The 22,285-nt window shown below is 43.5% G+C and overlaps 1 protein-coding gene across 2 annotated transcripts; it reads left to right on the top strand.

Annotated features, from left to right (window-relative positions):
* Positions 1-610: 610 nt before the first annotated feature.
* Positions 611-20,317, top strand: ACTA2 (actin alpha 2, smooth muscle). 2 transcript variants are annotated; one of them, XM_049854858.1, is made up of 9 exons: positions 611-712; positions 5,645-5,800; positions 7,236-7,364; positions 10,267-10,377; positions 12,315-12,399; positions 12,797-12,958; positions 15,066-15,257; positions 17,266-17,447; positions 19,918-20,298. In XM_049854858.1, the coding sequence occupies exons 2-9, from the start codon at positions 5,672-5,674 to the stop codon at positions 20,059-20,061; spliced, it is 1,134 nt and encodes a 377-aa protein (XP_049710815.1). In that variant the 5' UTR covers positions 611-712; positions 5,645-5,671; the 3' UTR covers positions 20,062-20,298. The 2 variants fall into 2 exon arrangements, with proteins under 2 accessions (XP_049710815.1, XP_049710816.1); XM_049854859.1 differs by lacking the exon at positions 611-712 and having other exon boundaries at positions 5,666-5,800; positions 19,918-20,317.
* The last annotated feature ends 1,968 nt before the right edge of the window (positions 20,318-22,285 follow it).

Here is a 22,285-nt window from a genome sequence, read left to right as displayed (position 1 = left end):
TTGTCCAGTAACAAATCAGTGGGCATATCTAAGGCACCAAGAGATTACAATGGTTATGACAATGCCGACTTCCAAGTTCCTCTTTGTGAAATACGGGCCCTCACACCCTGTTTCTACTTCAGTGACCATTTCCATTAACACCACTTGTGAACTCAATCCGTAAAGACAGAGTGACTACTATAAAATTGGCACTCCATGTATATATTTATAGACAATTCAGGCAATTGCTTTCATCATTGCAGGTCACCTTTGTAGGACAGTTAAAAAGCCTCTGCTCCTCGAAGGCAACCCCATTCTGCCCTCGGCTCACTGGGAAATGCCAGCATGACAGCAGACTGGCAGCTTTTGAGGTATGTGCAGATCTTGTCTGCATCTGCCCCTCAGACTAGCTCAGTATCTATGGGTATTTCAGCAGTTGTTCTGAAGGCTTGGGTGTTTATCTCCCACAGGCAGCTGGGCTGCCTCCCATTGCATGAGCAGAGCAGTGGAATGCAGTGGAAGAGACCCAGGCCTCCGGCCACCCAGATTAGAGAGTTTTGTGCTGAGATCCCTATATGGTTGTGTTAGACTGAAAGACAGGCTCAAGTCTGTCTTTGTTCCTTGTTTGGGAAGCAAGTGGGAGGGGAACAGGCCAAGGGGCTATATAACCCTTCAGCTTTGAGCTTCCCTGACCACCACCCAGAGCGGAGAAGCCCAGCTGAGCACTGTCAGGGTAAGTGACACCATCCCAGGGACATGACTTATAATTCCAGCGGCTCTTTCATTACCCAGGATAACCAGACACTGCAGGGGGTTGGCTGGGCTCATGATTTTTGATGTTTTTGCTTGAAGATTGTACTACTAAAATGATTTTAGCTTTTAGCTCTAACTATTAATCACAAGGTTAATATGCAGCTTGGTAGAGAGGAGGAGGTGGAAGGGAAGATGGAATGAAATTTCCTTTATTCATGTCACCTGTAAAATCTGCTTATACTAAATGAACAGCCCAAACTTAGCAGCCCTTTACAGGCATGCAGCCTACCTGCTTGCTATAGGTGAGACATTTATTTATATTTAGGCACAGAGAACTTGGATTTTTTTGTGGTTCAGATTTGGTGTGGCGGGTTTTCATTGGACTGGAGTTTTGGTATCTGGAAGTGGATTTGGGAAGTGAGGAGAGGGGTAGTTACCTCATCTTTGATTTTGGCTGAATTTGTGTATTTGCTTCTGGGTTCTTCTGGCTCTACCTGGTACTGCCTTATGTTGGAAAAGTGTGTCTGTTGAGCGCAACTGTTGGCTCACACTTCAGAGCTGCGCATCATTTGCTGCCGGCACAGCAGGCAACCAGCTGCATCTTTCTCTGCAAAGACAGAGGGAGGCGCAGCGTGCACACCTGACAGCTGTGAGGGGTTGTCTGGTTTGTATTTCTCTCAGCCTTTTAAAGTTCCCCTCAGCCTGGTGATGCAGGCGAGACCATGGAGCCAGTCCTGCCACCACAGGCTGAACTGAGTTCTAAATCAGGGCTTAGCAGCTTCAGCCCGGGCTGGAGTTTTCATGCTGAGAGTTTCCTTCCATTTTGTGGTTCATGACTAAATATGGTTCGTGTTTCAAGATTAACCAGCTGGGAATTCTAATGTTCTTTCCCTCCTCCCCTTCCCACAGACTACTCATTTTTGGCACAAGATGCATTCTAGTTGGTTGGAGCAAAACCTCTGACCCGGGTATAGTTCCAAAAGCAGACATTCGAGCGTGTTTTACCTAATTAGGAAATGCTGTGCTCCAAACCAAGCTACTCATTCAGATCAGATAAGAGTTGTAAGCCACTGGGGCAGCTTCTTTCCAGGAACACAAAGATTTCTCTAACATCATGGCTTTCTTTAGAGATTATGCAGTTCCTCCTGGGCATTTTTGACCAAATAAACATACATTTACTGAATTCTGAGATTTCTGGACATACTTACTGATGCTGAAGACATATTGTAGTACACTCAGACCTTCTCCCCAAACCCTCCCTGGCCAACACACTGGCTATAAGTATATCCCTCTATTCACAGGACAGGATAGAACAGCCCCCACAGGATTTCCAAGGCAGAAGCAGACTGCCACATCTTTCTTCTGAGGAGCGACTGGGTTCAAACAGCCAGCATTTCAGTTAGCAGCCAAGCGCTTAACCACTGCACCACCACACCTTCCCATTTTCAGAGACCGTCCTAATTCCAAATATTTTATCCTGTTTTTAGCTCTTGTTTTTGGTTTAGAAAGTATGCTCAGTACATGGACCGAGAGCCTGCTGAATTCTTTGGTGCTGGCTGCCTCCGACAAGCACCCTGGTCTCCTATTGCTTCTTCTGTCTTGTCTCCCTTCAGTTCTCTCCTCTCTTCTAGCTTCTTAACCTGCTAGGCCAAAACAAACAAACAAAAAAAAAAAACCCACTGCCGTCAAGTCGATTCCGACTCATAGCGACCCTATAGGACAGAGTAGAACTGCCCCATTGAGTTTCCAGGAAGTGCCTGGTGGATTCAAACTGCTGATCTCTTGGTTAGCAGCCATAGTACTTAACCACTACACCACCAGGGGTTTCCATCCTGCTAGGAAGGAAGGCAAATCACATGACTGCTAAACATAATTCAGTGCCTGGGATGCGTGGGAAAGGAAAGGGTGAGCCACTTGTAAGTCCTGTTTTCTATTCTTGTACAAGTTAAGGATTTATATTCTAAGCCTGGAGGCAGTGTGTAAAGGAAGCAAAGGGCTAGAAATTTTTTAAAAATGTGGATAATGATAATAATTATGTAATAATTAAAATAAAATTAATATTTATTGAGTGCTCATAATGTGTGTAAGCCACATAAACTATTTATTTCTTTTTAAGAAGTCTAATCTCTAGAAGAACTTTATGAGGTGTGTATAAATATTACTGCTAGTTTATAGATAAGGAAGATATTTTGAGATGTTAAATGACTTTCTAAGTCACACAGCTTGTAAGTGATGGAGTCTGGATCCAAATCCAGGCAGTCTGACTTCAGAGTCCAAGCTCATAGTCACTGTGCTCTGTAATCCCCCTTGTCCTACTTTTGCCAGTGTTGGAAACTTGTAGAACTCACTTCAATGCTTGAGCCTCAGTTTCCTCACATGTCAATTGGAAGTAATATTATGTGCCTGGAGTTTTAAATGCATTGTCTTCTTCAAGGTTCACATTTTTCGCAAAGGGTTATGCACTATGAGGCACTGCTGTGGCAGGTCTAGGCATTTGGAAAGACAGAGCCTCGACTTTGTGGGAAGAGTCTGGTAGAACTCCAGCCATAATAGTTTGAGTTCTTATTTCTCAGAAATTTCTTTAAAAGAGTTGCCTTTTACCCTGAAGTCTGAGTGTGCAATGAGTTCACCAATTTTTTTAAAAAAAAAAGAAGAATCTTCCTCAACTTAAAATCCTATCCAAGATCTCAATGCCAAGGCAGAGAACTCTGGGTATCTCACTCTCTTTGTGGGCTAAAGAACAAAAACAAAACCCATAGCTGTCAAGTTGTTCTGATTCATAGTGACCCTATAGGAGAGAGCAGAACTGCCCCAGAGGGTTTTGAAGGAGCGGCTGGTGGATTGGAACTGCCGACCTTTGGGTTAGCAGCTAAGCTCTTAACCATTGTGCTACCAGAGCTCCCTTTATGGGCTATTTCCCCTTAATTCTGCTTGGAAAAATGGAAAGAGTCCTGGATTGGAAGCCAAGAGGCACTTTGTAGCCAAGCGGACTGTATCTCTGGTTTGAATTCTGCATCCAACATCCATTGTGACCCTGAGCAAGTCACTCTCCCTGGGTTTTCTTATTTGTAAAATGAGGGCATGGGATGAAAATGACCTCTAGGAGGCCTTCAATTTCCCAAATTAATAAATCAACACTTATGCTCCAGCCTTTCAAATTTTGTTAAAGCATCCAAGCTTAAGAGTGGCTATTTAAAATGTTGTTTTATTACCAAAGGGCAGCATGCTCCACTGGGAAAATTTGGAAGACATTAGGAAATCCAAGGAAGAAAATTTAAAACATGTATAAAATCCATCACTTGAAGATAGCCCCAGTCAACATCTTGGCGAATATGATTAATCTTTTACAATGCATATAAATATATTCTTTAATGGGATCATATATAATGTACATTTTCTCTAACCTATTATTTTTTACAAAAGAACCCACCTGTAGCTTATTTTTCCTTATCCTTCTTAGCTGTAGCACAGTGTGCTAGTACAAGATGCATAATTCATAGGACTCACCCTCACAGCTGGACTCTTAGGTTGTTTAAACAGTGACATTCATTGATGGAGAATAATTACAGCCGCTAAAATTTAAAGTGCGTTCTTAAAAGTTTTGAATCATCTCGTGTTTCTCTGAAGGTTAAATATAAATCCCTCAGATCCAAAAGATATTTTTATTTTAAACATTTTACATTCAACATTTTCCAATGTTTTAAATTTTTTACATTTCCTATCTCTCGACATCTACCTTTTTGGAAAAAAAATTAAAAGTTATAATATATCTAGAAAAATATGAGTTTGGATTGATACAGACAGCAAATTCTAGATACTTCTTTAACAAACAGCAGCTGACTTGATACTTCTTTAACAAACAGCAGCTGACTTGCCCTGTCAAGCTCTGGGATTCGCATCTGCATCTAAAGTTTCTTCATTCGTTCGGTAGCTCAGTCCATCTTTGAAGTGCTTATTGAGCATGTTTGATGTGCCAGCCACTGTGCTAAGGGTCAGTCCTATGAACATGGAAGTCAGAGTTTCTGCTTATAAGAAGCTCACAATCTAATTAAAATTGTTGTTGTTCGCTGCCATCAAGCCATCCCCTGACTCATGGCGATTCCATGCGCAACAGAAAAAAACTCTGCCTAGTCCTGCACCAGGTTCTCTGCCATCCACATGATCAGTTGTGTATTGGACCATTGTGATCCATAGGATTTTCATTGCCTGATTTTCAGTAGATTCCCAGGCCTTTCTTCTTAGTCTATCTTAGTCTGAAATCTCCTCTAGAACCTGTTCAGCATCATAACAATATACACACTTCCACTGACAGGAAGATGGTAGCTGAACACGTGGTACCTTGGCCAAGAATTAAAACTGGGTCTCTTGCATGGGAGATTAAATTAAAATGCCTTGAGGAACCGAGGAGCCCTGGTGGCACAGTGATTAAGAGCTAGGCTGCTAACCAAAAGGTCGGGCTGCTCCTCGGAAATCCTGTGGGGCAGTTTTACTCTGTTCCGTGAGGCTGCTATGAGTCGGAATCAACTTGACAGCAATAGGTTTGTTTTTTGTTGCGGTACTGCATTTTTAGGCAAATAGCGCATGCCTTCTACATTTGGTTTTCAACTGCACCCTCCTCCCACACAAGGTATTTTTGTAAGTGCACTATGCTAACTTTTTTTTTTTTACAGCAACATCTGAAAAAAAATTGGCATAGCAGCACTTATGAAAATATCTCAGGGTGGGGCATGGCTGGCAAACAAATGTAGGTGAGCGTTATTTTGCATAAAATACAATAAATGTAGTGTTAAACAAGAGTCAGCAGAGGAGAACAGAGGCGGGGCCCCAAACCCAACCCAGAAGAAAGGAGTGGTCAGGTAAAGGCCAGAGCTCCTGGATTACAGCCAGGCTGCCTTCCTCCTGTTCCCTGTAGGATTGTGTGAAGTAGCTCCAGCTGAAGATGTGTGAAGAAGAGGACAGCACTGCCCTGGTGTGTGACAATGGCTCTGGGCTCTGTAAGGCTGGCTTCGCTGGGGACGATGCTCCCAGGGCTGTTTTCCCATCCATTGTGGGCCGTCCCAGACATCAGGTGAGCAAAATTCTGATGGAACGGAAGGGAACAGGGCTGTTGATTAGGTCCCTCCATGTCCATGGGTATGCACAGATTGTCTGTCACTCTCTGCCCAATGGTCATGCAAGCTTGCTAAAAGCACACTTTCAAGAATTAATGTCCAGGAGTAGGTGCCAATTTCATATATAATGTAGACAGGTTGTCTGGCAGTTGTCTATTCTACATACGGTCTGCCCATTTTTTGTGTTCTTTTTATTTAATATAATCATTGTCTTTATCACCATCATCAGAAATCTTTATGAGTTACTGTGATATCTCCCATAGCTGCTCTTTGTAAGGAAAGAAACTAAAATAAAAACCCAGATCCTTCATCGTCATAGAACTTAAGGTTAGATCAAAGTAAGCATTGCTACCATATGTAATTTTTCATAATGTTACCTGTCAAAAAACTCATCTGGACAGCCACATGGTAATTTTACATAATGTTATGTATAAACAAAATGTTGGTGACAGACACAGGACAAAAACTGGGCAATTTCACCTCAGAAATTTGAATCAGAAATGTGATTTGTGCTTTGAGCTGATCTGATGGATGTTTATGACCCTCAGTTGAATAAATGATAGAAGCTTCCATCAATGAATGAAATCTGTCTCTTTGTTGAACTTTGTGCAACGGTGATATTTGTGACAAGCACTATTTTTTAGATCTATATTAGCTGCAGAAGTTTTGCAATTCTAAAATGCTCACTCCAATGCAATTTAAAATCCAGCTACAAGATTTCTCCTTCCTTTTTGAAATTTTTTTCTAAGCTTTACCTTAATGATTAAAAAAAAAATGCAGCTGACTGGTTTGGGCAAATGTCTTAATAGCTGATTGGTGTGGATTAATCTACTAGCAATCAAGCACCAAGTAGTCATTTGTAGACTTCTGCTTCTGGTTAGAAAACAGTATTTATATACTCTTGAGTAGATGATGACTTAAAAGTACAGCTTGAAGGATTTGTAAGAGGCAAAATGTCATTTAACTAAAACGTAAAATTTCATATTCATTCAACAAATAAGGACTGAGTGTCAGATACGTGCCAAGCAATTTGCTACAGTGACACCACCATCTTTGCCCTAACAGGGCTCATCAAGAAACATAAAGATAGAAAGTGAAATGGAAAGTGGCCTTACCCACCAAAAAAAAAAAAAAAAAAATTTTTTTTTTTTTTACCCACAGGGTCCCCTGTATCAGGAGAAGGGTCCTCTATTGTTAAGACACAGATTCGAGCCTGTTTGCAATCAACTAAGGGATATTGCTGAAGAGCCAAGTGACAATAATTGTCATTGTACTATTGCTGCTACCAAAAGAGACGCTTTCTAGCTCAATAATTTAACCCTTTTTGATTTGATTATACATAAGTCACAAGTTTTGGGGGAGGTTGACTTGTTACCTCTTGAACCTTTTTAGGGGGTGATGGTGGGAATGGGTCAAAAAGACAGCTACGTGGGTGACGAAGCACAAAGCAAAAGAGGAATCCTGACCTTGAAGTACCCAATAGAACATGGCATCATTACCAACTGGGACGACATGGAAAAGGTACTGGGGGATTCGCTACAGGGGTCACAATATTCAGGACACATAGCTCCTGTGGCCCCCGACACATAGGTCATGTTACTGCTGGGGAAAATAACTGGCTCACATTGCTCAGTTGTACTTTTACTAGTAAATGTTTATTCTGAATTATTTTTACTAACTAAAAAAAAAAGCCAGAAGTGTTTCTTAAAAAAAAAAAAAAAAACCCATGCTTAACAGAGAATAGGAGCTAATTAGAGGAAGATATTTCTGCGATTAGCATAATAGCTCCTTGCCAGTGGTGCGAAGTAATGGTCTGTAGTTCCTGTCAACTGGATTACCCTCCCAGGACAAGCACTGTATGTACAGCAGCCCAGAGAATTGTTCTCCATTACTTTCTCATCAAAGGCTGCTTGGCTGTCTGGCTCTCTCTCAGTGCAATATTGCTAAAGAGGAGTTAAGGAGGTGGGAATGGTTTTCTCTCACCCATCCTTAAAAGCTTTTCATTAACTCACTCTGAAAAATACTTCAAAAAATTTTTTAGTTCCCACTATAGAAAGGGGGTCTGCAACATTGTACATTTAGTATATTCCCGAATGTCCCTCAAGGCATTTAAGCATGATAAAAAAAATAGTAACTGACAAAAATTGAAAAGACATGTTTGTAAGAGTTATCTCTTCTGTGTTGCATTAAGTGAGGTCTTTATCTCCCCAAAACCAGTTGTCTTCAAGTCAGTTCTGAATCATGGCATCCCCACGTGTGTCAGAGCAGAACTGTGCTCCACAGGGTTTTCAAGGACCAATTTTTGAGAAGTAGAGGCACTAGTTTTTTTAGATCACTAGGCCTTCCTTTCAAGCAGTCTCTGGGTGACTCCAATCTCTAATCCTTTGGTTAGCAGCGGAGCATTTTAACCGTTTGCATTACCCAGTGTCTCGCTTTACCTCCTAGGCCTGTAAAAGAACTAATGGGAAGAGAGTTAAACACCAGCGACCAGAGAAAAAGTAGAAAGAATAATGATGAAAGGGAAATCCCAAACTTGAGAAAGTGACATAAAAATGTTTAAAAGTAGCAAAATACCTCAACTTCTGGCCTTCTATTTAATCTAATAGCTCAGTACACACACATGCACACACACTCACACACACTCACCCACACACATACACACTTACCATTTTAAAAGAAAAACAGTTTCTAGAATTTATCAGTAATAATGCTTAAACCTCTGTCTCCCTCCAAAAATTTAATTTCACGAGGTTCACTTAGTCTAAGATTCTGGATTTAGTAAGACTTCAGTTTTCACAGTAAGAAGATATTAATATCAGTAGGAAAAATACTCTTAACAGTTTCTCCAGGGAGATGGCATCGTCTCAGAATTCATGTTCCTCGAAAGAAGCTCTTAGAACAACAAAAACCACACACACACACACAAAAAAAACAATCTTTTCTAAAATTTAAATTCAAAGTGTCTTCTGTCAAGTTCAGAGAGAGAGAGAGGAGAGAGAGACTGGGTGCTTTTAAAACGATGTCAGAGTAACCACAATATATATGACTGGTAGGATTTCTTGAGCACTCTGCTTCCTCTCTTCCATCAAAGGAACAGAACTTTCGGTAGGGGTCCCATTTCCTTTCAAGAAACCACAAATTCAAAACCAAAGAAACTGGAACGAGATAATCTTCAAAGTTGACCTTGCTTCTGTTAATTTATAAATGTTACCAGCAATTTTTTATTTTGTTTTGTTTTAATCCTAAGTGAATCTATTATGCCTGGTACTAGTGGAGAATTTTCATACTTTTAAAATATTAATTGATTAATTTAGCCCTCTTTACAATAATTTGCTCTTTTTTGCATCCAGGGATTAAAGGAAGTGCTCAACCTTAAAGCAAACACTTATGTCCAAAGTATATTTGCACGAATACACTATATATCAAACCAAAAACCAAACCCGTTGCCTTCAACCTGATTCCAACTCATATCAACCCTATAGCCACCCTTTAGGACAGAGTAGAACTGCCCCATAGTGTTTCCAAGGAGAAGCTGGTGAATTTGAACTGCCAGCTTTTGGTTTGCAGCTGAGCTCTTAACCACTGCACCACCAGGGCCCCACACTATACATGGGAGCTGACTTTTCTGGAAACACCTGAAGGCCAAATGTCTGCCCCACATGAGTGGAAGTTCCAGAGTGTGCTAAGAGAGGCAGGCTTCTCCCAGGCCTGGAGAGCAAATAGAGGGAAAGGAGGCAAGAGGCAGGGGGGCCTGTTCTCTTCTCACCATACACTGCAGAGGGCAATTTCCCTGGAAGCATTAACAATGGCAATTAGGTTTTCAGGTTTGCTTCATTCATTCATGCATGCATGGATTTGTCCTTTTATTGAAACTAAATCGCCTGCCTATGAATATTAACTAAATGGGAGGAAAGGGTGAAGAAGGTGCAGTTGAATAATAACATTTCCTCTGGGCCAGACATTGAGTTGAATAGTAACCCTAGGGCTATCTTATTTAATTCTCACAAAAACCCAGTGAGAACCATGTTAACGACATCCATCTCTATATCACCAACGCTGAGGCTGAAGCTGAAAAAGATGAAACCTTGCCTAAGCTCACACAACCAAGAGGGGCAGAGCTGGTATTTGAACCCAGATTGACTCTGGAGCCTGTGCCCTTAACCACCATGCCATCTTGCCTCACAGACCTGAGTTTGGGTTTTGCTTGGCCACTATTAAGTTGTGAATCCTTGGGTAAGTTACTCATATTCTTTGAGCTTCAGTCTCTGCGTCTGTAAAAATGAAGACACATAATGAGTACTTGTAACATTTTACTTGGATCTGGTTTCGTTTAGCTCATTCCCGTCCCTTTTCGGGGTCTGCAGTGCCCCAGGACACCACATCATTGTGTTTCTCCTCTGCCCACCTCATCTCCCCTTGCTAGATCTGGCACCACTCTTTCTACAATGAACTTCGTGTTGCCCCTGAAGAACATCCAACCCTACTCACTGAAGCGCCCCTGAATCCCAAAGCCAATCGGGAGAAAATGACCCAGGTAAATACCTACCCCAGGACCTGCTATGGAATGCATGGATGCAATGGTGGGTGGTGGTACTTCTTGGTCTGAGGAAAGTCCTGTTTGAAAGGGGCAATGCAGGACAGCAGAGGGAAGGTCCAAAGTAGCCACCTCTCCATGGACACATCCAAACTCCCTGAGGGACCGAATTGCTGGAGTGGTGGCTTTGGGGACCAAGGTCTCCAGGAACATCTAGCTGAAATGGCATAACATAGTTATAAAGAAAATGTTCTACATTCTACTTTGGTGAGTAGCATTTGGGGTCCTAAAAGCCTGTGAACTGCCACCTAGGATACTCTACTTGTCTCACCCCTTTGGGAGCAAGGAAGAATGAAGAAAACTAAAGATATAAGAGAAATATTAGGTCAAAGGACTAATGGACCACATCTACCATGGCCTCCACTAGACTAAGTCCAGTACAACTAGATGGTGCCCAGCTACCACCACTGACTGCTCCAACAGGGATCACAATAGAAGGTCCTGGACAGAGCTAGAGAAAAATGTAGAACAAAATTCTAACTCAAAAAGAAAGATTGGACTTGCTGACCTGACAAGAAAAAGGACTAGAGAAACCCTGAGAGTATGGCCCCTGGACACTTTTCAGCTCAGTAATGAAGTCATTCCTGAGGTTCACCCTTCAGCCAAAGATTGGACAGGCCCATAACAAAAAACCAGACTAAAGGGGCGCACCAGCCCTGGGGCAAGGACTAGAAGGCAGGAGGGGACAGGAAAGCTGGTAATAGGGAACCTAAGGTTGAGAAGGGAGAGTGTGACATGTTGTGGGGTTGTCAACCAATATCATAAAACAACATGTGTACTAACTATTTAATGAGAAACTAATTTGTTCTATAAACCTTCATCTAAAGCACAAAAAAAAAAAAAAAAAAATTGCCATCTGTGGCTGGATTGACCACTCTCTAGGAACTCAAGGATTCTAAGCAGCAAGAACATAAAGAACTTAAAAGAGGCTGCTTGATTGATTCTCAGAGTCTCAGTTTCCTTGTCTATAAATTGGTGATAATAATATTACCATTATTTGTCAAAGGATTGGTGTGAAGCTTAATGAGGCAAAATGATAAATGAGTATCGTGGTGCCTGATATGGTAAACATTCAGTAAGTCGTCGTAATTATTGTATCATTGTTACTTGTCTAAGGCTCAACAGTTCTTACTGCAGGAGACCATCCAGTTCCCCAGCCAGAGAAGGTTTCTAATTTGGATGAGCTGTTAAATAATAACATCTAACACCAATTTAACGCCTGCTGTGGTCAACACTGGGCTAAGCATTTTACATGCCCTGTGTCCTCAAATCCTAACAATAGCTTTGTAAGGCAGTAAGTGTAATTGTCCTCATCATATAAATGAAGAAATCAAGGTTCAGAGGGCTGGCATTGACTCAGCAGCTACATAAAAAAAGTCCAACAAATCAGAAATGGAGTCCAACCAGTCTAAGCTTTCGGTTTCAAAGGTCTCTTTCTTTGAAAGCTGGAAGTTGTCTTTTCTTTCTCTATGGGCTTTGAGAGAGTTAATAAGTCCTAGAGTGCCCAAGCAGGAAGAGCCTCAGAGCTCAAGTAGTCCAAACTCCTCTGTTTACATTTGAGAGTCCTGGAATGAAGCCCACACTAGTCAGTGATTAGTGAATTCTTCCAGGTCACATTCAAGTCAAGGCCAAGGCCAGCTCCAGAGCTAGGCCCTCCCGACCCCTGGCTAGGTCCTCCTTCCCCATTCCATCAGAGCACACATGTGATGGTCTCTCCATCCACACCATTTTTTCTCTCCTAGCAGCCAGGGCTGCCCTGGCCCTCCTTTATTCTGATCTCCTCTGCTCAGAGCCAGGCAGGCGCATTTGCACGCTCTCTCGAACATTCTTTGTAAGACTGACAGCATCACTAACTTGCTCTTTGGATTGCTTTGCAGATCATGTTTGAGACCTTCAATGTCCCAGCCATGTACGTAGCTATTCAGGCTGTGCTGTCCCTCTACGCCTCTGGACGTACAACTGGTAGGTGGCTGGGAGGAGTGGGGAACCTTGATTGAATACACTGCCAGTTATGGGACTTGAAGGTTATAAATATGTGGGGTATGATGGACTGGGGGGTTGTTAAAACTGACAGTGCTAATACCAGGCCTAAAAGATCTTTTTAGCTTTAAAAATAAGGCCTTGACCAGGTATTTCTGGCAGGACTTTCTCTATTGGTTTCCTCCTTCTACTATTCCTTTTGTTCATCTTTCCTAAGCCCTGCCCCACCTCTCCCAGCCACCTATCAAATGCCTTCTTTCTTCTCTTTCAAATAAGAGGCTTCAAAATTCCCTCTCCCCAAGGCTTCCTTCTATTAAACCATCAAGTGAACACAACCTAGCTGCTATGGTGACTTTTATCATGCCCAATTGTCTCCCAGGCATTGTGCTAGACTCTGGGGATGGTGTCACCCACAACGTGCCCATCTACGAGGGCTATGCCCTGCCCCACGCCATCATGCGTCTGGACCTGGCTGGCCGAGATCTTACCGACTACCTCATGAAGATCCTGACTGAGCGTGGCTATTCCTTTGTGACTACTGGTGAGGCCCGTGCGAGAGGAAGGCAGAGGGTTTTGAGGTAGTGTGCTCTTCACAGTAACTTACAGGACCGCAGTGACTATTGAACAAGATGACGGGAGCCATGCGAATGGTAAGCCTGGCTCTAATGCAGTGCAGGCAAAACACAACCTTTCTTGTTAGGTGAAATTGCAAAATGGCTATAATATGTCCTTGATGAGAACAGTTGCAGTTGCCTAGTATTATGAGATAGTTGTATTATTTGATCTTTTTAGCTCTCTTCCAGTCACAAATAGACAAGAGAGAGCACTGAGACTGAAGATAGTATGGTATGATGGTTGACTGCCTTTGGAGACAACTAGAGAGGGTTTGGGTTCCAACTCTGCCACTCACTATCTATGTGACCTTGAACAAGTTACTCTGCTCACTAAGCCATAGTGTCTTCATCTGTAAAATGGAGATAATAACAGACACTATCTCACATGATTGTTGTTTTAAATGAGATAAGCCATATGAAATGCCTGGCACAGAGTGAGCATTCAACTGTCATCAGCTTTTAGTGATATATTATTAATATTAACTACTTGGTGCTATTAATTAGTTATTAATGATCAATTAATTGATATTACTAATACCAGCTCCACCTGCTATGAGTACCAACTCATAGCAGCCCTATAGGACAGAGTAGAACTGCCCCATAGAGTTTCCAAGGAGCACCTGGTGGATTCGAACTACCAACCTTTTGGCTCTTAACTGCTATGCCACCAGGGTTTCCAATATCAACCCAGTAACCAGCCCCTCCCAAAAAGAAAAACAAAACAGTTGCCATGAAGTCAATTCCAACTCATGGTAACTATGCATTGCAGAATAGAACTGCATGCACTCCGTAGGGTTTTCAAGGTTGTGACCTTTCGGAAGCAGGTTGCCCGTCCTTTCTTCCAAGGTGCCACTGAGTGGGTTTGCAGTTAGTAGTCAAGTGCTTAATCATTTGCACCACCCAGGGCAGCGATTAATGTCTCGATTCTGAGTGGGTGCCACCAACTCTTCTTCCACAAGAGAATAGTTGTCAGAAATGACTAGAAACTGGGAGGTCCTTAAGTGCCTGTGGCTTTAGCTGTCTCCCCACCGCCCCCCTCCCCCACATACACCCACCACCACCGTTTTGGTGTTGCCCAAATGTTTAGATTTCCGCACGTGCCTGAGGCTTACTCTAGACTCCAAATTTGAGCTCTGAAGGTATTAATGTCTTTTGGGGTAGGGAGGCGATTAATTCCATCCCTCCTCTGCTCCTCGCAAAGAATCCCAAGGCACTTCCAAGAGGTTCCTGGCGACCCAGCTGCAGCCAATAGTTTAGAACTTGAGAGTGCAGGACTCTGAAAAGCAACAGTATGCCTACTTCTTCCATTCCTCCGATATACACCACTGGGACCTTCTGGACTAGGACTGGTCCTGGAAGGTTATAGATGTCCAAGGGTTTGAGGGTTTGAGCTGGAACTTGCCTGTGCCAGGAAACACAAATCTCTGAGGCATTTTGAAAACTGTGAGGTCTGTGAAGATCTGATTCATCATAAGACTTCCCGGTCAACTGGAAATCCAATGTAACAAACTGTTTTAAAGCAGTTCTAACAGCAGGCGGTTAGTTATCCTGCAAAATAGTTATTGTATAAAAGCATTTCCCACCCCGTGCCTTTGTGCTAACTCATTTTATTCCTGTTTTGCATTTTCCAGCCAATACTTATCAAGTGCCTATGATGCGTAAGGCAGAGCCCTGGTGGCGCAGTGGTTAAGAGCTTGGCTGCTAACCAAAACGTTGGCAGTTTGAATCCACCAACTGCTTCTCGGAAACCCTATGGGGCAGCTCTACCCTGTCTTGTAGGGTTGCTATGAGTCCAAATTGACTCGATGGCAACAGGTTTAGTTTTCTGGGTTTTGGGTATAAGGCACTCTGCTAGGAACAGATGCAGTTCCCTAGTGGGCCAACAATTTAATTACTGTGATGGATTTTGGATTGCAGAGTATTGAACTTCTCTGAAGAACCATGTCTTGTGGGAGAAAGTGAAGTAGGGCAGGTGAATTGTTGCCTCCTGTGCAAACCCTGCTGTGTGCCCTAATGTTTACATCTCCTTGACAGCTGAGCGTGAGATTGTCCGGGACATCAAGGAGAAACTGTGCTACGTAGCTCTGGACTTCGAAAATGAGATGGCCACTGCCGCATCCTCCTCCTCCCTGGAGAAGAGCTATGAGCTGCCAGATGGGCAGGTGATCACCATCGGGAATGAGCGCTTTCGCTGCCCGGAGACCCTGTTCCAGCCATCCTTCATCGGTAGGTGACAGATATCCCTGCCCTGGAAGGGGAGGTCACCCTTTCCTCAGTATCCAGCCAGCCCTTGACCACCAGAACCATTCTGCACATGAAGGGTGTGACAGAGGTCACAGACAAAAGCATTTCTAAATAGTAGCAAGGGAAAGGGTGTGGCATTTTTAAGGTGGACGCATTTAAGGAGGCCAAGAAGGGAATTTTCTTTATAGGAAAACACTAATGATCTGTGTTATTACTGTCAAGCTGAAAGCATTCTTGGTGTACGATGAATATCGTCTGTGCTTAGGACACAGTGGAGCCGCTGGGATGGATGGGGGTGGCACGCAGGGGCTTCTCTGTGGAAAAGAGCACCTAGGGCAATCAGTGTTAAATTGTTGAATGATCTCTCAAAACTGGAGATGAAAACTGTGATGGCCAATAGGAACTGCTCATTGGCGCCCCTCCTCAAGCTGTGCCTAGGGTACGCAAGGCAGCTGTGCCCTACCTCCCCCTCACCCTCTTCCCCTTAGGCCTCTCAGTGGAGGGGTTGCTGAGAGTTAGGGACTGGCAGGAGGACAGAAATGTAAAAGCACCCAAAGTGACCCTGCGACCTCATTAGAATTGACATTGGGAGATAGGGTAGCAGAGTTGTTTACAGAGAGCAGGCTCCAGGAGAGAGTAAGACTGGGTTTGACTCTCAGTTTTACCACATTCTATTTTTCTGATCTTACGGATGTCACTTAACCTCCCCAAGCCTCAATCTCCTCATCAATAAAATAAGGATCATAATAACACCTATGTCATAGCATTGCTGTGAAAATTACATGAGTGGTTAACAGCTATGGCTGTTAACCAAAAGGTCAGCAGTTCAAATCTACCAGCTACTCCTTGGAAACCCTATGGGGCAGTTCTACTCTGTCCTGCAGGGTCGCTATGAGTCAAATTGATTTGACTGCAATGGGTTTTTTATATGTAGAACATTTAGTGCCCGACAAACAATAAGCACTCAATAATTATTAGATATTCTCAGAAATTAATAATTATACATTATCACTATTGGAGTCTCTGGGTGGTGCAAACAGTTAATATGCTCAGCTGCTAACCTACAGGTTAGAAGTTTAAGTCCACCTAGAGGCACTTCAGAAAAAAGGCCTGGTGATCTACTTCTCAAAACAAACCAGCCACTGAAAACCCTATGGATACTGTTCTACTCTGACACACATGGCGTCACTATGAGTCAGAACTGACTTGGAGGCTTTTTTTTTTTTTTTTAATTACATCCCAGCCCTGCAAAAGGTGGAGGGCCATCTAGAGGCTCTTTCCAAAGGGCCCACATTAAATATTTTCTATAAGTGCAGACAAAAAAAAAAAAAAATTATCGTTAGGTTCGAAGAAAGATGAGTTTGTCCATTTGGATGAAACACTTTTCTGACGATTCAGCACCATTTAGCTCTGAGGGCCGAGTACAAGGCAGCAGCTAAAAAGGAGCTTGTGAGAGCAATGGCTGTGACATTGGCTCAATGTGGGACCTTCTTGAGGAAGTCTGAAGGCTTTGACCCTTATATGAACCATCTGTAGTAGTAAGCCCATTACACATCAGTGGTATTATGTTTTCATCCCTTGTGGAGATGCTGCAGCAGGGCTTCCTTGTTAGACAGGATGTGGAACACAGCAAGACGCTGGGTCCGGGATTATTATGCCTGCCTAGCTTCCATCCAAAAGAGGCCCTAGTGGTACAATGATTAAGTTCTTGGCTGCTAACAGAAAGGTCAGCGGTTCAAACCCACCATCTGCTCCAAGGGAAAAAAGACCTGACAATCTACTTCCATAAAGATTACAGCCTAGAAAACCCTATGGGGAAGTTCTACCCTGTCCTATAGGGTATATATGAGTTGGAATAGACTTGACAGCACACAATAACAACAGCAGCTTCAGTCCAGCATAAGGTCACCCAGTTGTTCAAGTCTGGTCTTCCATATCTAATCTGAGTTTATCCTCCACCCAAAGACCATGGTCTGTGCCTCTTTTCCAGGGATGGAGTCTGCTGGCATCCATGAAACCACCTACAACAGTATCATGAAGTGTGATATTGACATCCGGAAGGATCTCTATGCTAACAACGTCCTCTCAGGGGGCACCACCATGTACCCTGGCATTGCCGACCGGATGCAGAAGGAGATCACGGCCCTAGCGCCAAGCACCATGAAGATCAAGGTATAGTTCAGGCCCCCCAGCTGGGCCACCAGTGGTGCCAGCATCATCATCAGATGTGAAGGACTCTTCGGTGGCCGCATCTTGGTCTCATATGCTCATGGATTCTAGGGCCAGGCACTGGGTAAAATCCCATATTTTGTGGATAGAAGTCAACCCACTTTGTGAGACAAGTTGAGTAATTTTGTACAAAATTCAATCAATATGCACCTTTGTCCATAAGCAACTGTATTAAGGCTTAGATCACTTTATACATTTTACTGTTTTTCCTCATTAAAAATATAATGCATCTCATATGTATGAAATATTAAAAACAGAGATGGGCCAGACATTTCTGAAGCAGTTTAAACCCTTACACTCTTCTCCCACCGCTCAATGTGACCACATCTCAGTGGCCAGGAATTAGAATTTTATCTTCATCTCTCTTTCTGGCACATCTTTTGATATAGGTGCTCAACACTATAGAATGACTCCAGTATGACCCACCTCCACCCCTGTGCCACCAGGGCCTCTATATTGTGAGAGTTTTGAGTCCCAGTGAAAGCAATTTAGATTAAATGTAGATCACTCTTTGGAGGCAACCTGTACATATGGCTGATGACTTCTCAGAAACCAGAAGGGCACCCTGGGACCCTTTGACCTATGTCACCGGGAGCAGGAGAAAGGGCAGTCCTGACGCAAGTGCGTTCACACACATGAGAAGTATTCGAGCAAGTTCTCCGTTATCCACAGTCCCTTCTCCTTTTTGAAAGGGTGTGAACTTAACATAAAAGAGTGTGCTAGACTGAAACATTCTCTCTCCCACTACAGGCTCTGGGGAGCCCTAAAAGACTACAGGATGAGAGCTGTTTTCTGAATGGTTTGTGTTTTTTGCATGACCCTGTGATCAGTTCTTACCTCTCTTGCTCCCATACCAGAGGAACAGAGGTGAAACCAGCCAATAAGGTCACTGACAGAGCCAGGCTAGGCTAAGGGTATGTTATAAAGAGAAGCTGTAGCTACAGGTGGGCAGTTCCTAGTTCTCCAAACTTGGCTTCTTGAATAGAAGTGAATGGGGAACTTTGCGGTGAGGGAGTAGTGAGAATAGCTAAAAGCCTGTGACAGTTAAGATGAGAACATTAGGGGAAACCAAAACTGGATGAGGGGTCTACAGGAACTCTCTGTATTATCTTTGCAACTTCCCTGTCTAAAATTATTAAGAAACAAAAAACCTACGACAGACCTGTGGTTGAATATTGGGTCTGACACTGGTACTTAAGACCAGTGTGACCTGGACAAGTTACTTAAAACTTTCTTGGCTTCCATTTCTTCACCTGTAAAATAGAATTAATTTAAGACTTACTCTTTACAGTGGTTGTGAGAATGAAATGAAATAATACATATAAAATGTTTAGCATAGTACCTGGCACAAAGTCAGTGCTCGATCAATGTTAGTTCTCTTTATTAAAAATAAATGTTCTGTCAGAGTTTGGGGGATAAGAAAAAAGTAAAGGCTTTAACCATGGTTTCAGAAACACCTTGCCTGTTGGCCCAAAGTGTCCATATTCATTTCTATGAATCTAGAATTGCTCAACTCCAGCTGTTTTTTGAGATGCTACTGATGGTTGAGATTCCTGGCCTGATTCCCAGCTCTCGCTACCGTGACAGCCATGATGACATACATCACTGTGCCCAAATCATTCAGTTGTTTAAGAAACATTCAATGCCCTTGCCAGGCGGGCTGTGCTGTGGGTAAGGCCAGCCGGTATGCTTAACGGGCATATCCCAAGGGACCCTAAACCCCTCAATATTAGATAGTTTATCTCAGAATTTCAGAGTTCAGTGTTCAGAGTTCAATGTTCAGACAGAAGAACACTAGCATAGTAAGTTCTGGTACAAATTAAAACGTCTCCTTTGAAGATGCTGGTGTTTGTTTGCAGAGAAAAGGACGTGTCTTACTGAGTTCTGAGGCACAAAGTGTGGAAATCAGAGACCTTGTCAGGGCTCTTAAACAGAGGTCACCGCAGGATTTGGGGCCAATTTTCAGTTTGCCCAATAGTAGAGTGAATGCTGTAGAGGTGTTATGGATGCTTGAATAGATGGTGTGAAGGAATTTGCTCATTGAAGAATATCTAACTCCACAGCCAATTCAAACTCCCGTAACATCTAAGGAGGAGGCTTGGTGTCCTGGAGGTTAAGCGCTCAGCTGCTAATTGAAAGGTCGTTTGTTCCAACCCACCAGCTGCTCCCTGGGAGAAAGATGTGGCAGCCTGCTTCCCTGAAGATTACAGCTTTGGAAACCCTGTGGAGCAGTTCTACTCTGTCCCATAGGGTCGCTATGAGATGGAACCTACTGGACGGCAGTGGGCTCGGTTTGTGAGTCTCTGCTGCGTGTGGAACTACAGCCAAGTCCGTGAAACTAGGGCCAGAGTAGAAGGCCAAAGCCCTTGGTTGAGCACGTGAAATGACCTTTCTTTCTCATCCTGACCAACAGATCATTGCCCCTCCAGAGCGCAAGTACTCTGTCTGGATCGGCGGCTCCATCCTGGCTTCTCTGTCCACTTTCCAGCAGATGTGGATCGGCAAACAGGAGTACGACGAAGCCGGGCCCTCCATCGTCCACCGCAAATGCTTCTAGAACACGTCTCTGCTCTGTCTGTCTGCTTCTAGCACACAACTGTGAAGGTTTTGTGGAATACTGTCTTAGTTCCTTTCCAAATAATTCCTAGCCAAACCTCCGACTGGTTACCTATGTGTTTTTTAAATAAATCGGAAATGGGCTATCAGAAATATGCTGGCTTTGGCGTTTGATCAACACCCCGCTGATCTCACTTGTTATAGGCTGGCTCCCTCTAGTGGCCCAGTGGAGGCTACACGACAACTAAGATGAATATGTTTCCCACGCAAAGAGCTGTGGGTGTTAGTTGCCAATTCCGAGTCATGGCGACCCCATGTGTGCAGAGTAGGACTGCTCCATAGGGTATTCAAGGCTGTGACCTTTTGAAAGCAGATCGCTGGGCCTTTCTTTTGAGGTCCCTCTGGGTGGGTTTGAAGGGCCAACCTTTCTGCTAGTAGTTAAGCACTTAACCCTTTTTGTGCCACACTGGGACTCTTTAAGGAGTGACTAAAAACCAAAACCAAACCAAGCCCATTGTCGTCGAGTCGATTCCGACATACAGCGACCCTACAGGACAGAGTAGAACTGCCCCATAGGGTTTCCAAGGAGCGCCTGGTGGATTCGAACTGCCGACCTTTTGGTTAGCAGCCGAGCTCTTAACCACTGTGGCACCAAGTCCCCAAGGAGTGACTACAGGTGACGGGGGGGGGGAAGTGTGCATTGATAAGCTGCACCTCCTTTCCCCTAAGAGGGCGGTGGGGGGAGGGTGCGGAGTTGGCATTTGTAGTGCTTATTATCATATTAACGGTTCTGAGAGTTCGGCTATAAAAAAAACTTTGATATTGTTCAACCAGGTATTTCAGCTGTAAATAAATGCTTACCAGGCAAAGGCACTCCTTACCCACTAAACTTTAAGGATTATTGCCACCAGATCACTTTCATTTTTGAGGCAAAAATCACCAAACATTCCTGTCATCACTGCACGGTTTACTTAAAGCAAAACAAGTCTGTTATACTGTTGTACTTTATATCTACCACTAGGGGGCGCGAACCCCTGGTAAAAGAATGGGTGCTAAGAATAGTCACTCCAAAGCAGACCTGCCCAGAGGCAAAAATCAGGAAAACTAGAACCACCCAAGAATGTGCATTACCAAAATGTTCCTTCCTTGTGAGCCACCCAGCTGCACTGCCTACGCACCTCTTCTGAGTCATAGATCAATAATTGCTCCTGCGATTTCACAAGGGGCCCAGTTAATTGAAGAGCTGGGCTTGCAGGGGTAGCAGAGTCCTGTTGATGAGTTTTGCCGGGATTGACAGAGGAGATAAAATCAGCAACACACCAGCCTGACTGCCTCGAGTCCTCTTCTCTCCCCTAACAATAACAAAGCAGACTCCAAAAGGACGAGCTACCCCTTGCTCCTCCGTGACCACCTCCAGCTTACCCCTGACAGTACTGTGCAGCAGAGTTGTGGGGGGTTGGAGACCGAAGTTGAAGAGGAGGAAGTAGGGCATACATGACACATTCCTGACAGAGACCCAGAAACCAGATAGTGTGCTACACATGTAGAACTGCAAAGACAGCCCCAGAGAACTGGCCACACATAGACGTCACAGGTGTGACTATGACTTGACTTTCCAAAGTAGGAGTCATAACATTTTCTCTGTGACATGTCTGTCTTGCAATCAGATGCCAGTTACAAGTAATTAGGGTAATTTTGAGTGAGATATTTGGTATCTCTGATTCATTTGCCATTCCTTTGTGTTTCATATTACTGGTTAATTAAATTCATCTCATTTTCAGAAATGTATCTGGGAAATGAACACCCACACACTGCCACCTCTCACTCTAATTTGTTCATGATGGCTACAGCTATTCCAGAATGTTCTCCTTGTAGTTATTCCATGCCCCTTAAGGTCTGAAGAGAATCGACTCAAAAGCAATGGGTTTAGTTTAGTTTGAAGGGCTGAAGGTAGCATAATTTTTGCTGGACTGAGTTTGAAATATATCCCGTCTTCAGGGAAAACTGATGAAACATAGTTACTGACAGATTTTCACAGTGGCCTAAAGCTCAGCTACCTTTAAGCAGATTTCCTATTGTTGGAGAAAAATATGCGGTATTTTAGATAAACCAAGATCCGTGGGTGGAGAAACAGTTTTCGCGTGGCTATTAACCAGGGAGCCCTGGTGGCGCAGTGGTTGAGAGCTGCTAACCAAAAGGTTGGCAGCTCAAATCCACCAGCGGCT

Source organism: Elephas maximus, chromosome 16 (assembly GCF_024166365.1).
Source record: "Elephas maximus indicus isolate mEleMax1 chromosome 16, mEleMax1 primary haplotype, whole genome shotgun sequence".
Classification (NCBI taxonomy): domain Eukaryota; kingdom Metazoa; phylum Chordata; class Mammalia; order Proboscidea; family Elephantidae; genus Elephas; species Elephas maximus.
The sequence above is the reverse complement of the archived record's forward strand: the minus strand, read 5'-3'. Positions and strand labels throughout refer to the sequence as shown.

Excerpts from the sequence above, each read along its gene's own strand:
- ACTA2 (XM_049854859.1), top strand. The coding sequence starts at position 5,672 with ATGTGTGAAGAAGAGGACAGCACTGCCCTGGTGTGTGACAATGGCTCT. Across the intron at positions 12,959-15,065 it reads CTATTCCTTTGTGACTACTG|CTGAGCGTGAGATTGTCCGG; the intron begins GTGAGGCCCGTG and ends TCTCCTTGACAG. Across the intron at positions 15,258-17,265 it reads GTTCCAGCCATCCTTCATCG|GGATGGAGTCTGCTGGCATC; the intron begins GTAGGTGACAGA and ends CCTCTTTTCCAG.